Consider the following 17484-nt stretch of genomic DNA (forward strand, 5'->3'; position numbering starts at 1 on the left):
TCGCACCCGTCGACGCGCCGGACCCCGGGGGAAAGGAGGCCCGCCGCCGGCCGGCGCCCGACGCCCCCCAGGGCGCCAGGGAAAGCAATTCCGCGGCCACACGTCGCATGAAAAACGCAGAAAAAACATGTTCGAATTAAGGGGTAACGCCACTCTAGAGTCCCAAAAAAAAGCCAATTTTTGATAATTTTTTTCAGAAATACAATAATCATAAATGAAAATCGGTTTAATTCTATTTATTATCTATATATTAAAGTATTAAAAAAATATTTTTATTAATTTTTTATTGACAAAATGGCGGCGCCAGAGCCATTGATCCAAAGTGCCAAGTCGTCCAACGGGCGGAATCGAAGCTCTTATAATTTCTGAGCTGGAACAAAAATTCAAAGATTTTTGAAAAATATATAAGATTTTCTATAGAAGTACGTATGGATTTTGCGATAAGTTGAACAAAACTTTTTTTATAAACAATTTTGTGCAAAATTTTTTTAGCGAAAAATGAAACATTTTTTTCCAACATGCACCATTCTTACAAAAAATGATATTTCGCAATTCCCATACGTATTTCTATAGAAAATCTTATATATTTTTCAAAAATCTTTGAATTTTTGTTCCAGCTCAGAAATTATAGGAGCTTTGATTTCGCCCGTTGGACGACTTCCGCAAAAAGGCACTTTGGATCAATGGCTCTGGCGCCGCCATTTTGTCAATAAAAAATTAATAAAAATTTTTTTTATACTTTAATATGTAGATAATAAATAGAATTAAACTAATTTTTATTTATGATTATTGCATTTCTGAAAAAAATTATCAAAAATTGGCTTCTTTTTGGGACTCTAGAGTGGCGTTACCCCTTAAAATCCGCACGCAAACAGCTCCAAGGAGCACCGATATAAACGAAGATCGCAATTAAAAGCAGCAATATGGGTCCTCCGGTACAGTGCCGTCGACAATCATCTGGTTCAGCAGGCTCTGTTGCCTTCTTCTCTCGTCGTCCTCCTTCTTGGACATGACCCGCTCGGCAAACGTGGCGAAGGCACTCCACGCTACCCGAGAGTCGCATATAGAAGAAACGACCGCAGCAAAGGAAAGATCCTGCCCAATCGCGGCAGTGAGCTCCCCTCTCTCGAACCGCCAGAAATTGCATTCGGACAGTGTGTGTTCCGCTGTATCAGGAACAAGATTACAGTACCTGCAGATAGGTGTCTCCTCCTTCCCAATCCTATGAAAATAGGAGCCAAAACATCCGTGACCCGTTAGTATTTGGGTTATTCTAAAGGAAAGGAAACCCACCGACCTGTCCAACCAGGCGTCGAAATTGGAGGCGATGGCTTCCCTTGTTCTCTTTCCCGAGAGATGCGCGTGCCGAATGTGTTCCGCCCACTGCCTCCTCAACGTCAGCCACTCCTCCGCGCAAACCTCCGCACGCACGCCATGATCGTGCGTGAGGCAACGAGGCGGAGCGCACGACTCAACACCCGTTGCTGATTCCCAGAAGCCGCAAGTTCTTCGCTCCAGATTGGTGCCGCGTAGAGAATAATAGACGTAATTACATTAAAATATAACTTCCTTTTACTTTCAACCGGGCCACGCAGGTTTGGAAGAACCCCGCAAAGGGCCCGACTAATTCTAGAGGCCTTTGATGCCACCTAAGCGAAGTGATGAACGAAAGTCCATCTTCTGTCAATATACACTCCAAGATACTTCATAATATTGGAGAAGTAGACTTTGTGTCCTTCGATTTCGATGAAGGAATCCCTAGGACACTTGCCGAAAAAGATAGCCTCCGATTTGGACCACGACACTTTGAGACCTAAACTACGAATGTTGATTAGTATACGCTCCAAACATTCCATTGCTTTAGCGCATATAGTATCGAAATCATCACCGACTACTATCAGTAAAGTATCGTCTGCATAGCAGACGATATGACAGTTCTCGTAAATGAGAGTTCTCAGGACGCAATCAAACACCAGATTCTACAACAGGGGGCCCAGCACCGAGCCCTGCGGGACTCCCCTGTTAACAAACCTAGTACGTCTCTTCCCGTCCGGTGTCCTGTATCTGATCTTCCTGCCAGACAGATAAGACTCAACGATTCGTCTAAGGTATTTTGGGAAATGCCTGGCGCGCAAAGCTCTCCTTATTCCAGGCAGCTTCACAAAATTGAAAACTTTCTCTATATCAATAGAGAACGCCAGCGCCATCATGCCATTTTTACGTGCCTCAGTAATAATCTCCTTCACCAGTAACAGTGCGTCGGTAGTCGAACGCATTCTTCTGAAGCCAAATTGGTAGTCCGAAAGATTGGCGTTCGGGTTTTCGTCCATATGATTTATTAATCTGTCTGCGATCACACGTTCAAATGTTTTGCCGACTTCGTTCAGCAAACAGATCGGGCGCGCTTTTAAGACCTCTCCCAGAGCGGTCTCACCCTTAGGTATTAGGACTAAATCAGCCACCTTCCAAGAAGGTGGAAAGACACCGTATTTCAGAAAAATATTAAAACACTGTGTTAAGCGCGCTATCATTGAAGGAGGCATCATTTTCAACACAGTGGCCTTGAATCCGCCGGGGCCCGGAGCTGTGCTAGAATTCTTCTTGGCCGAGATGGCCTTCTTTGTCTCCTCTTCGGTTACCGGGGTACGCCCCTCCTCACAATCCCCGAGATCCACCGAAACGAGTGGGTTGCCCGGAGGGAACAGCCTATCCAACAAGGTCCTCAGCACGTCAGGCTCCAAGGTGACAGAGAGACCCGGGGTGGACTTACGCAGTTTGTTTAGGACGATCTTGTACGGTATGCCCCATGGGTCTTCATCCAAGGTATTGATCAATTCTTGCCACGCGCCGGACTTGGATCTTCTGATGGCATACTTGAGAGCAAGATTGGCGTTAACATAAATTGCCCTCTTTTGCTCGGAAACATCCCGCGTGTCTCTGGGGCGTCCACGGGTCCAGACGCGTTCGCTCTGATGGCCTCCATGCGTAATGTGGCGATCTTCGTACTCCACCAGTACGCTTGCGGTTCTCGCTTAAATGGGCGAACGAATGAAACTGCCGCGCGACAGGCATCATTCATGCATCGGAATCCACCGGTCCAAAAATATAGAATACCTGGATTTCAGTAACAATAATTATATCGAATAATTTTAATGATGTATTAATCGAATGCGGACTACTGATGTTTTCAGTATTCACTGAAATCTATAGTTCTACTGTAAGCCGTATCCGCTGAAGGTGAACCTGCATATGCACAAAAAAGCAAATAATAAATTATTTAGATAAAATGTGTACTTACGTAAGTTATAGTACTACACAGTCAAATTTCAAAACATTATTTTACAACCAAAACAAGGACTCTCATTGTCTATCTTAAAAATTAAATATTTAGACTTAAATACTATTTGAAGCGAGAATGTCTAATAATCTAAATATGAAAGAGTTCCATGCATCAATCATTGAATATATTTAATTAATAAATAGATAACGGTTAATTGGAATTATTGGAATTGGATATCGATTAAATAGACTTATTTAATTCAAATATTTATAACATATTTATAAAAAACAAAAGTCGTTTTTGTTCGACCCAACTGGCCAAATGATTAATATATTTCAAAATCACAAAGTTTCGACCGCAATTTCGGTCCTTCTCAAGTGATAAAATTAATTAGGGATAAGACCCTCCTGACATAAATATTCTATGGTGGATAGAAACGGTTTGAGATCTTTAACTTCACAACTCACAGCTGTTCTCCATTGATTGACCTTAATAGGTAACTCGGTGCCAGAGCTCAGCCATTTGGCAAAAGACGGGCACCGAATATATATAACACTCTCCGGGATGGACTGGGTTATAGGAATTGGCTCCGCCAGATCGTCTTCGCCAACGATGAAAGATTTATAAAAATCTTATTTTAAATATCAAATTCAAATTTTTCTAATTCTTATATGATAATCAAATATTTAATATTCAATCTCTTATTTCTTCGCTACATGTAATAAAGTATAAATATGAATGACTAAGAAAAAAGATAAAACACAATATTCAAAATATAAAAGATGTTCAGTAAAAAAGATAAAACACAATATAATAGTATTTACCATTGTCATTTTTTTCAGCTTCTTCTTGAGTCCATTCATTTATTATGTGTTCGGGCAAGCCGATGTCAATGTTTTCAGTTGTTAGTTCAGCTTGCAATATATCAGTTTGATAGGAAGTACCGGCACTATTTTCTTCAGCTGACGATCCACACAATATAATATATGTAAAATTATTAAAAACTTTGTGACAAATATTGCATTCTACCTTATAATTTTAAAACTTACCTTGTAATGCTCATATACAACTCTTTTGTGTATTTCCTTGCTCTGCCATTGTATCTGCACAGTAATTGTAAAGCAAATAATGAATTATTCAGATAAAATTTGTACTTACGTAAATTATAGTACTATACAATCAAATTTCAAAACATTATTTTACAACCAAAACAAGGATTCTCATTGTCTATCTTAAAAATTGAATATTCAGACTCAAATACTATTTGAAGCGAGAATGTCTAATAATCTCTAAATATGAAAGAGTTCCATCAATCATTGAATATATTTAATTAATAAATAGATAACAGTTAAGGTAGTTCGATGATGAAACAACTTTTGCCAAAAGTGATAGGTTTTATTTTTTATATCGAAAGAAGGAACTCTCCTGAATCGATTAAGCCCAGAAAGAAGATAATTCACCGTCCCGTTCTCAAGATATTAAATTTCAAAATTAAGTAAAGTGGTTTTAATGATTTTAACATTGGTCTAATAGGAAAAGAGGTATAGTTTCCTATGAATAACACGAGTTCGCGAAAAATCTTTTGCCACAAATGTCCGAACAATATATATCGATGGAAAGAGGACACTGTGAGAAAGCCTATAGTTGAAGGTGAACACCATCCACCGTACAGTTTTTTTTTAATTAATAATTAAAGTTGAAAACTAGTCAAGCGACGCGTTAACACACACTTTATTTTAATCTATTTCAGGCAAAATATTATTCTACAACGTAAAAATTACTTACTAATGGTCTTTTTACGTCGTTACGAAGCTTTGCGATGCGTTATTCTATTTTTTTATAATCATATAAATAAAAAAATCATAAACATTGTTTTGACTTCGGCCATTCATCATCGAACTACCTTAATTGGAATTATTGGAATTGGATATCGATTAAAAAGACTCATTTAATTCGAATATTTATAACATATTTATAAAAATCTCATTTTTTAAATATCAAATTCAAATATTTCTAATTCTTATATGATAATCAAATATTTAATATTCAATCTCTTATTTCTTCGCTACATGTATAAATAAAGTACAAATATGAATGACTATAAGAAAAAAGATAAAACACAATATTCGAAGTATAAAAGATGTTCAGTAAAAAAGATAAAACACAATCAATAGTATTTACCATTGGCATTTTTTTCAGCTTCTTCCTGAGTCCATTCATTTGTTATGTGTTCCGGCAAGACAGTGTCAATGTTTTCAGCAGTGTTATGCTGCTGCAAGTGACGCGGTACATTATATAGTTTAAATATGTTAAAAGTTGTATTCTTGCCACTTTTATCACACTCCTTACACCTCATCTCATCATTTGATATCTCAAATTGTAGCCACATATGTTGAATTTCTTCACATAGATTTTTTATTACTGATTGATGTTCAGTTTTTAGGTGTTCCTCCACGTCTTGTGCTTTATAATCACAAAAAATGTGATCACACATTGCACATTTTATTGTGAGGTATCCCCATGTCAAGTTACTTCTTCTATCTACGTTGTCATAAGATATTTTATTAGCATAATATACGTGTACTTTTATATGTATATATACAGGGTAGGGCGCGAAATCTCGTAGTGCAAGTGAGAATAAGGTAATTTCTCGTACCAAAATAGGTCGAAATTGTAGAATATTTTTTTCTTCGTTATCAAAATAAATAATTTAGAAATTTATCAAGTACGACTATGTCTCAACTAACGAACCTTGTTCTAGACATCGGTAATATCATGATTTATTTCCTATCAGTTCTATTATCTTGCTTAGCTATCAGTCTGCCAAGTTTACGCGATGGCAAGATTTAGCAATCGAGAGTATATTATAGATATGATTCTTGCTTTAGGAACTTATGCGGTAACGCATTCGCTACTATAGCTTGCTACTACAGACAACGTTATCCAAATTGTCGACACGCATTTCAAGAAATAACAGCTCAACCCATCTTAGTAAAAATTCATGAGTCTAGTATAATTCTATCAATAAATACAATAATATGAAAGGTTAACGGCCAATAACGAGCATGAAAGTTGTTAAATTCAATAAAGATTTATTTTTACAAACAATTAATTAATTGGAACCTTTCGACAACACAGTGCCTTCTTCAGCCAAAATTAATAAAATATACAAATATCGCAATATTAAACTCGTCACGAGTTACAAGTTTCCACATCCAAGTAATAATAATAGGAAATCTAAAGTTTATTGAATTTAACAACTTTCATGCTCGTTATTGGCCGTTAACCTTTCATATTATTGTTGATACATACGAGCTTGATATAATTTTATTTTATTTTTATTTATACCCTGGCCTACAATGGGTTATATTAGAAGTCATCGCTTTAACTTTACGACGACTACTCGACGTACGAACCTTTAGTAAAATGTAAATATTGATACGTACTTTGAATTTACCTAACAGCTAAAGTCACTCACATATAATTATTCGATCTTCGAGGAAAAGAGATCGAATTAAAATACATATTTTTCTCCTAAAAAAATACAGATTTTTCTCTCTTGTATGTAACGCACCGTTACACTGTAAATTTATTTTGTAAGTTAAACAGTTAACTAAAAATTCTGGAGTGTTACATTTTCAGAGCAATAAATTCAAGTAGCATTTATAATACCAAGATCGGCACAGCAACTATAATTTGTTTAACACAGTTTACTCTTGGAGCTTAATGCTCTCGATTATTTTTTAAATTTATTTCATAATAGTCGCGTATTAAATAATAAATTTGGAAGTAAGATATATTGTAAGCATTTAATTAAACAAACGTTTTAATATTATATTTGTATAGTTAACTTCTTATTTTTTATCACACTTTGGTGTTGTGTAGTTATAATAATCCATATAGATCCATCCATAATCATAACTTCAAATTTTCCACGTAATAAAAGAATTAAAATTTTTGGTCATCCTTATTTAATAAAAATAAGAGATAAGAAGAGAAATAAGAAAAAGAACAGAGTGGAAGGCAGAGAAAGAAAGAGAGAGAATTATTAAAAATGCTAATGTTTGAAATACTTATAGATTTATATTTGAGAATTTCCAAATGTGAACTTAGATAGAGCGTTCTAACTTTTTTAAAAGTTAGCATAAAAATAATTTTCCGCTAAACGGCTGGAGCAATGAATTGAAGGTTAAAACAATAAATTAGTACATAAAAAGAGCACTAATTCTTCTGCACATCTCATGTGATCGCGCCGATATTGGCATGCCAGCTTAATAGACATGTCTCTGTCGTCGCAGATGACGCGGGCACGAGCACCGGCGAGTTGTTTTATCGCCCCTGCACGCACATCGTGCACGCGTGTGGTCGCAAGGTCGGCTTGTGAATTCCCTCCAATATTTCCGTAGGACGCGAAAATTGTCGCTTTCTTGCATATCTTGTCCTCTCGCGCACATTTTTCGCATCGGACCTCGCACAAATTTAGAATAATCAATGAAAAGAGCGAAAGTGGCCACAACATCTGGAACAATTTGCGATGATTCCCGAGAAAACATTTGAAAGTTAGCTGTAAGTTATGAGTTGTAGAGAGATTTTTAATGCTGTGTATTTCATTACACTTTATTACATTTTATATATTTCATTCTCTGTATTTTACATTTATAACGATGCGCCCCGAAACGCATCATTCCCGGAGAGCATCAGTCGGATGCCGCCCGGCCAAACACCCGCCGGGCGAGACAAGGCACGGTGTGCCCTTTTTTAAGTACATTATCTCGCGTATAAGTCCGCGAACGGACTTACCGCGGCAACTGACTCGGAGCGCCGAGCGGTGCCGAAAACGGTCGAAAGCCGCCGAACGCAATCGCGGCGTCGTCGGGACGCCGTATTTCCCGAACGCTCCGCCGCTCCATCCCGGCGCTCGCGATTGCCGTCGCGTATACCCCAGCCACACCGACACACCACCGCGGGTGTATATAAACCGACGAATTATTAGCAACAAATAGATTCCGCCGTGAGCCAGCAAACCGACCCGACCTGTTCTCCGCTGCTCACGGATCCCGCAATCCCAAATTCGAACAACCAGGAGTTAGAGAGGCATCTCTGGCTCTGCCGAGTGACGTATCTAGGCGGTTGACTCGATCTTCCATCCGAGAGCCTGTGACACCGGAGTGAACCAGGGTAAGAGAGCTCTTCTCTTACTCGCCAAGGATCTTGGCCACCCGGTGCCGCTTCCCGCCCGCGTATTCCGAGACGCCAGGATATAAAGAGTTATCTATATATCTGCTAAGGATCTTAGCCGCTCGATTCCGCGCGCTCCAGCGCCGCGTGCACTTACCGCCGCCGCTGGCCGAGCTTGCGCCTCCACCGTGGTCGCGGCCCGTGTTCCGCGAGCCCGCGCGCCCGCCGATCCGCGTACAGCGCCCGGTATATCATCGTTACCGTACCTCGCGATCTCTGTATATATCTTCGACTCCCGCGATCTCTGTACACCGCTCCGAACTCCGCGATCTCTGCGTATCGCCGTTACCGTATCCACGTCCGCGACTCCCGCGATCTCTGTATATATCTTCGACTCCCGCGATCTCTGTACATATCTTCGAACTCCGCGATCTCTGTACATAGCTCCGACGTACCCGCGATCTCTCCGTACATGTATTTACGCTTTATAGAATAAACTTTGTTACGTTGTCTATTTTAACCGAGTCTTGTGTCTTCCTCCGCGCCTACTCCGAACCCTGACCAGCCGCGAGCTAGATCCGCGCTTCGGAAGCTAGGTTGTTTTACATTTTAGCTGTTTATATTTAAAAAATGCGCGTTTTCTTATTACATGCGCATTTCTACATTATGTGCCGTATTATATCTGCTATCTAATATTCTATTTATATCATCGACAATGAGACCTATTAAAAACTAATCTGAACTTTTAACTAAACTATATTTGGCGCATGCGATATGATTACTGGTTATATACACGTCTAATATACACGTGTCGATGCGTGACAGCAGATTTCTCTACTAGCGTCGACATTACTCGATAGATCACAAATGTGTCAATAGGTACAAGTATCAATAACCGCTTATGTATAGCAATTTCTGCAGACACTCCAGACTATCTTGAAGTTTGGAATATTAATTAACAGTGCTCTGAGTCTTATCTTAGAACGGAAAGATCTTATCGATCCGATCTTATCGATTTATAAACCGCACGATCGTTAAGTGACATTTATAGTCCGTGTAATGATATAATCTACTGATTGCTAATTTGTATGATACGTTAGATGCAACAAACCAGAAATTAATAAAATACCAGTAAATACTTAGCATTCTTAAATTATGAGCAAAGTTGTAAATTAGATTAACGAGATGATGAGATCTCTGATAACTGATTTCCAGAATCCTCATCGCATAATCAGCAAATTTTAATAATGCAAGAATTATAAACTTATTTTCATTCAGGTATAGTAATTCCAACTAGCCATTGAATTATTAGGAATGTTTGTGATACACGATTATATAAATTCTTTCGATATATTTGTAATTTAAACCAAGTGCACATAATTTTTAAATTTACAGGATTACAATTTATTGAACAGAATATGTCATATGAATAAAATTCATTAAATTTTTGATTGCCCAAATCCTATTAATTTCTCGATTCTAACGAAAATATCCCATCATTCTGATAGTCGCAGCCGACTGAGAAACGATACGACACCCGCCGTTGTTATGCAATATTTCCTCAAAATCGTAACGTTCCACTCTGCTAGCTACCGCAAGCTGCCGCAACCCACTTTTCGGGCTCCGTCAGTGGTTGAATGAACAAGAAACGTGTCTGCTTCTCGTAGACTTCGTAGAGTTCCGAAGGGCGACGTTATCGCCAATGAAGGCTTAGGCGCTGGCTGGCCCGCGGCTAAACGAGCATATACGCGACCATGTAGAACGATGGAAGTGCGAGGTCAAGAGCCACTTAAGAACACACTCGAATGCACATCCGCCCGTTCGCCCCGACGCGGACGCGACGAATAGATCCCCGATAGGGATCTCGATCCCCGGCGCGTTCCTGTTCGCGCCGCGTGTAAATCCCGGGACGGCGCGGCCTATCGGCGAACGCTCGGGAAACAACGACGGCGCTACGATGATGGATGGCCTGTTGCCTCCCCCACGGGCGAGATCAAGAAGAATGACTTCGCGTCCGTTCCGACTGTCCCGTCGCGCCTCGTAATTACCGTCCGTCTGTCCGCGAACGTCTTCCAACAACAGTCGTCGCGCGATGCGCGGTTTTATTAACCCTCTCGGGATTCGCGACGCTTTAAAGGTAGGTAAACCGCAGACTATGATTTCACGCACCGGATTCTTTAACTCTTGCGCGACCAACCGGGACGTGGCCACACGCCGACTCTTCTCTCAATCTTTTCGAAACTTCATAAGAACTACGTACTTCATAAGAGCATTTGAAGTGACAAGAACAAGATAATAATATTAATTACGTGTGTTTTTAAATTTATATTCATATTCTTACTCTTTTCATTAATTTATTTTCAAAAGAGAACTATGTCTATAAATATATAAAATATATTATTACTAAATATTGCAAAACATTTTTAAATAGAAGCTAAATTTTCTAAATCAAATGTGCAAATAATAGAACACTAATAACATCTCGATCTAGAAGGTACGTTTGTATCAAAATATTAATTGTATACAAAAACATTATTGACTTTTGTTTCCTATTCTATTTTATAATGCCTATTAATTAAAAAAAAAGTTATATTAATAATGATTCTAATTTAACAGCCACTTTACTTATAATTTTCGTATAAATGTTATCGTAAACAATCACATCATATAATCCATTTCTTCGAGTCACATACATAGATTTTAAGATATTATTTTGGAAAATTCAGTCAAGGTTCTCAAAGGTTTTAAGATATTGTTGTTATCATGGGATATTCTCATAACTAAAATGCCATTAACGCTTTTTTCGTTAGACAGTTCGTTACTCTCGTAAATACAAGTTACAGATCAGCATACATATACAGCATGTATATACAGACGTATGCATGACATCGGCCACGTTTTACGGGGTTTCGAGGGATCACGCCCGTCTCGTTTACATTCTAGCAAAAAGCCGTTTAACGCCGCTTTTGTAATCGAGATAATTGTGGCGCGGCATCCTTTCATTTTACCACGGCACGACAGCCACGCACTGCTCGTCGCGCTACTTTTATTCGACGCCGCGGCATTAAACGCAGCATTGTGCAGCGTAAAGCTCTGTAGCTACATATAATGAGTGCCCCAAGCGCTAATTAATGAACGGAGTAAACGACACAAGCAATGCCGCGTCACTACCTGTCTCACAGTTGCACAAAGACGTGTCCAATTAGCCGCAAAAAATTGCAGATGGCCAATAAAATTGATAACTGAGCTGATTACAACAGAAGGTCGCTGAGAAAATTTGACCGAACAAGTTAATAAATTATTGCTACAACGAAACATACCTTTAATGTGATAATTTACGTTTAGTAATATTTGTTAATCTTAACGATTTATTCGTTTTCTAAACTTTTCTAAATTTTATAGAAACAAAAAAGATTAAAAAACACGCGAGTTAAGACTAAAATCTTTCACACTCGCTTTTTTTATACTCGCTTTCGTTTTGTAAAGGCTGCGTTCCGATATTCACTAAAAATCTATATTTTTCTATATTTTACGTTACGTATATGTATTAGGTATAGATTTCCAGTACTGACAGTTGCTAGAAGCGAAAACGGAAACAAGTGAATTTCGCAAAACGCTGCGAGAAAGGAAAGGAGCACTCTCCTCCTGCAATCAGAGATTACCGTTCGGTCTCAATACCAGCGAATTATGATTTCAATTTCCTGTGGATATTATTGAAATCAGGCTTAATTACTTGTCGCGCCGTTTGCAGATTGAAGCTTGCGAGTTCCACGGGTTCGGTAGCGTACGCGGCCGACAGTGATGACAAAATTATGTGTTAAATGTTGCTACTGCAATTACAAGCACGAAAGAGCGATCTGTTCCGTTCTTTACAACATATAGTTACCTAATATGTCACGTGCGCCTTTTATTTCAAGTGTTACTGCCCGGAAGGAGAGGATCGTGGTATTGCGATATGGACATCGTGTAACTTACACCCGTTGGGTAAACCAAACGATACTGGTCAATATAAATGAATCTATATCGGTACGAGATAAAGGTACATCCACACCATTTAATATATGTTATAAATGTTATAAATTGTTAATAATATTTCCTACTCTTAGTTTCATTATATTATTTTATTGCAAATATAAATCATGCATATATAAATTATCTCGCGCATAAAACGGCGCGTTATGTTTCTTGCCTAAACAATTTTTATTACGAATTTATTATCTGGTTTTGAGATATTAGTTGATACCTATGACCGTGTTTATACCAAAATCGTATCGCGGGATTAGACTAATCGGATGAACGCCATCGCGCTTTTCAGGATATGGGCAAAGAATTATTTAAGACCGAGGACATTTACGACGAACGTAAAATCTTTGCCTCGCGCTACCGCGAGCACCCCATACACGTTCTCTCTCTCTTTCTCTCTTGGAAATGCCGTAATATGAAACGGAATAAACATTTCGTTGTGTGTCCAGCTTAAGATACCACTTCTGTTGCAATATAGCTCACCGAGATATGTTGACTGGTAGTCGAAACCATAGGATCATTTTGCAATAGTTTTTATGCACTTCGACCACCCCGATTGCTATTGCGAAATCTACAAAAATTTTATCGTAACAAGAGTTATCTTATAATATTATTTCGTAAGCTAATTACTTATAATTATTCTTAAAATTTCTTATAATCTTATAATTCATTATATAATTATAATTAATTATCTATAACCTTATAATTTCTATAATTTTTTTATAATGTTGAAAACAGACTTTTAAGAACACTAATGTTATACAATGTATAATCTTTCTTTAGACACTAATAAATAATTATATGCGAGATACCTTAACTATACATTTAATAATTCAGTTGATGAAAAGAAAATTAATACCGCGACCTCTTCTATTTTCTTCTTTTCTGCAATTTACAACGAATACAATCATAATTTGTCATTAGTCAAATTGTACAAAAACAATCCATTGCGTGATACGCCGCATCAGAAGACGATAAATCTCTGTTCGCGTCGCTGCATAAATATAATTTATGCAGTCGCACATGTCGCGCACCGAGTTGATTGATTTCATTTATTTCCATCCGATGCTGGTTGCAACACTTCGAAATTAGAAATTCCCTTGTGTCAGATCGTGCCACGCGTGGTTGAAATTTATGACGGACATTACGGCGAACGAGAATCAGAATTCAGGGCGGCGAGAGCTGCTGGCGGCAATTTGACGAATGCGTGTAAACGCAGAGTAAGTAGATTTTCTAGCGAAACAAACAAGAATGTTACCATAAGAATGGGACATAAGAAACTTGTACCAAAATATTTGTATCGAAACAAATAATAGACACCGCGCTTTCCAGATAGTACACGGAAAGAACGGTTTTTTTGCTGAAGTATCTAAAAATTTAGCTAGATATACATCAGATCTGAAAATAATTTTATTGCACCATCAAAATAATTATAATAGGTCACTGGGCACGGGTACACCGGGACATTTAGGCCGCGGCCTATACCTCAAATTCAACCTAAAGTCTGACCTGAAGCTAGTTTCGGCCGCCTATCAAATGTTTACAGCAGGCGGCCTAAATAATTTAGGTCGAATTTGAGGTATAGGCCGCGGCCTAAATTCAGGGTGTAAACCTAGCCAATAAAGTATGTTGATAATGCTGTAAAAAATTTTGACATTTTAGCAATCAGTTTGAGTGTTCTACATAACTATTTTGATAATGCAACAAAATTATTTTCAGATCTATATCTAGCTAAATTTTAATTAAGCTATTTAGATAATTAAATCGTTCTTGACATATTTAGACTGATACATCTCACGCATTACTTGTGAAAAATTATGCGGGATAAAAAAAGAACAATTTTGATAACAAAGATTTTGTTAGATACCAATACGCGAAATGTTAAATTTAAAAAACTGCGCGAAGAGAGAGAAAAAGAGAAACATTTCAATTTTAACTAAATTAATGTCTGTGTCAACCAAATCACCTCTGCAAAATCTGAATACAAAACAACCAGATAATTAACATCGAAAGTTAAAAAATTGAGTCACTTTTTATTCAGTCTCCACCGAGGCAACATTAATTCCGCATTCGTATTTGCGTACGTCGTTTATGTACATTTGTAGGATTCACGTCCGAATGTCACTTGATCAAGTCGCGTGTACCGCGGACAAATATTTGCAAATTAACATATTTATAACTTGTTTCGACACTTTCTTTCGTAGGTTGTAAAAGACCTTCATTGCATGCGTAAATCTTTGAAGCGGCGTGCAGTACAGTTGCTTCATTCAACTCTATTCTCTTATAAAAGCACCATTCACTCGGGCTATACACCCTGCGAAGCGCAAACACCTCGTTGCTTCTCCACTTTCTCGAAGGATATGCTTACTTAGTATCCTGTTTCATGTCTGCGAGCTATTTGCCTGAGACTGATCGATTTATTCTGCGTTTGCTCAATCAGTATCCGAATCGTGTTTAACTTGCTAATTATATGGCATTGAACTGCAATCACGAAACTCATCATTTAAAGCAAACAGTTTTTTCAGGGTGTGGACTTAATAATTCAATGCCTTTTACTGTTTCAAATTTCAATAAGTTTTAATCACTGTTAAATTTTATTCTACATGCTAAGTTACTTCACTTTTTTACAATCCGTAATTTACATCTTTTCTAATGTACATTTCGTTCCGAGAATATTCACGTTTGTTAAATTTCAATAAAATTTCCGGTAGTTTATTCTTTTTGATAATTAAATCGATTTAACACTAGAACTACCGATATCTATTTCTATCGAAGCGGCCAAAATGAAAAAAAAAAGAGAACAAGAGAAAACTAATTTATAAAATTAATTATCTGTATATTTCAATAAAGTTAGAGAAAATTTCAGAAATTGTAATGTTTTAAAAATAAATAATAATTATTTTAAAAATGTCAAACAAGTCGTTTTGATTCCCTTGATAGTTCTAGTGTTAATTTCTCAAAAGAAAGTTATGGAAAACATCGAATGTATTATTCAACACTACTCGCTGAAACGGTCATTCGCTGAAACTTGATCGTGTGACCTCGGACGTTTTGACACAACGGTCTAAGAATCTGTCAACTAAGGATCAGGATTTCGACTAGACATGCCTCTAGACAGAAGGACACGTGCAGTCATATGAGACCAGTAAAACTGTTCTTTTTTTATAATACGTTAAAAAACGTCCATGTCATCGCTCTCGATATATTTTTTGCCATTTTTTACGCCGATGACAAACATTTTATGGGTAATCCATTATCGAAACAGTTCAATGATCATTATGCCGCTTATTTAATTCATTGACACTTAATAAAAAAGACATTACTTTGATCGCTGTAAACAGTTATTTGAAGCAAATAACTTCAGTGTCATGGCTCTCGTCTATTCATTATTAAAATATTAACACTTTCGCCGATTCTAGCGCTCGGCCTAAATCCATTCAAATACTTATTTTGATAAACTTGAAATTAATTTATTGTTAGATGTAGTAACCATAAATACGAATCATCTGTCTTTCTATAAATATAAAATTATGTAAACGGCAACCAGCTAAAGATTTTAAAATGACGTAAAATTACGTCAGCGGCTGCGAATGTGTTAAATATCTTCATGACTACGTCGTTATTACCTCATTTTCAATGTAAATATTTTGTAAATTTTGCAACAAGAAAGAATAAATCATTAAGATATAATGAGGTACGTATGTAATGTGCGACAAATGATAATGATCTTTCTCAGAAGAAAAGGATGTCAATTTAACATAGAATTGGCAATTCAAAAAGGATTCCTCTATTCCTCTCAAATATTCTGTATAAATATACTACCTGTTTTTATTTAAAATGCAGAAGACATAAACAGATGTTGTTAACAACCGTGCTTCATTGTTCATTCAGACGTGACAAATCTGACAGTGAAATATGCTTTGCAATTTTAATGTATAACGATCACACATCGTTGGAACGACAAAAAATTACACCAAAAAATGATACATATATATGTCGCAGAGTTTTCGTGTAATTTGTTTTTTTGCAAAATTCCTAGGAATCCACAAAAAACCAGGATATTGTGGAAGAAGAATCAAATAATCTATGCAAGCTTCTGTGTCAACAAGTTTCGCTCTTTTTTATCTTTACTTTAAAAATTTTAAGTCAATACATAATAATTTTAAATATTTATTTTTTATAGATCTTTGTTGCAAATTTCATTTTAATCTATTAGATTTAGACGCGTAGAAATCCGAATGTCTTTTCCTTGAGCAATGAAATTTTCGTGATCAATAAAGAGTTTAAAAGGATTAAACGCGAAATAAGTTTGTTTTCTCTTGTCGCAGTTCTATTAAGTAATTAAGCGATACTCGATGCGCGACTCGCGGTATATGTGGATACAAGTTAAGAGACCCAAGGCACGAACAAGCTAAATAAAGTGAAATAAATGGAAGACGTTCGAGCTAATGAATATGTATATGTAACGGGCGGTTCAGGCAAAAGCTAGAAGACGTGACGCGATACGTTAAGTATAAGGGCGACGTGTTCATTAATTTTGTGACAATTCGCTCACGCGTCTTTTATTTGGATTTGCGAGATAAGTGAAATCAAGTTTCAGGAATTTCACGCCACACGAGATATCCTTGCTGCAAAATGAAAATGCGTATTCTATACGTGAATGACATCTGCCCGTCTTGTCGATATGTAATTATCAAGTTTGTGCAAGAGAGAATAAAAAGCTCGATGATTGAGATTAAAACTGGTATAACCAGCAAGTAATTTACGCTTTTGTATACACTATTACAACAATTCTTGTAATAAATTACAGACCAGCAAATAGATAAAGAAATTAAAACTACTTAACAATTTTCTTTTATTCATCTAAAATACATTATATTTATTGCGATTTATTAAAATTTATAATGTATTTAAATCACTATCTATTAATTAGGTTGTTTATCTATAGTAATTAATAGGTGCTTTCCATTTACATCAAAACTCAGCGTTCTATCCTTTTTGGC

At 37.1% G+C, this 17484-nt stretch overlaps 1 protein-coding gene across 1 annotated transcript; it reads right to left on the minus strand.

Annotated features, from left to right (window-relative positions):
- Window positions 1–909: 909 nt before the first annotated feature.
- Window positions 910–8900, minus strand: LOC139780739 (uncharacterized). Its single transcript, XM_071719462.1, has 7 exons — window positions 8616–8900; window positions 5462–5552; window positions 4105–4242; window positions 2907–3114; window positions 2039–2862; window positions 1693–1912; window positions 910–1507 (listed from the first exon to the last, which is right to left on the minus strand). Exons 1-7 carry the CDS (start codon window positions 8898–8900, stop codon window positions 910–912), a joined length of 2364 nt encoding a protein of 787 aa, XP_071575563.1.
- Between the last annotated feature and the right edge of the window lie 8584 nt (window positions 8901–17484).

This window comes from Temnothorax nylanderi, unplaced genomic scaffold (genome assembly GCF_030848795.1).
Source record: "Temnothorax nylanderi isolate EJ_2023f unplaced genomic scaffold, tnyl_v1.0 TNYL_tig0295_pilon, whole genome shotgun sequence".
NCBI classification, from domain to species: domain Eukaryota; kingdom Metazoa; phylum Arthropoda; class Insecta; order Hymenoptera; family Formicidae; genus Temnothorax; species Temnothorax nylanderi.

What these genes read in the sequence shown, in the direction of transcription:
- LOC139780739 (XM_071719462.1), bottom strand. Translation starts at nt 8,900, where the DNA reads ATGTACAGAGATCGCGGAGTTCGAAGATATGTACAGAGATCGCGGGAG. An exon ending in AAGCTCGGCCAGCGGCGGCG is followed by an intron (nt 5,553 to 8,615) that starts GTAAGTGCACGC and finishes CGTCACTTGCAG; the next exon opens with CAGCATAACACTGCTGAAAA. An exon ending in ATGTTTCCGAGCAAAAGAGG is followed by an intron (nt 2,863 to 2,906) that starts GCAATTTATGTT and finishes GTATGCCATCAG; the next exon opens with AAGATCCAAGTCCGGCGCGT.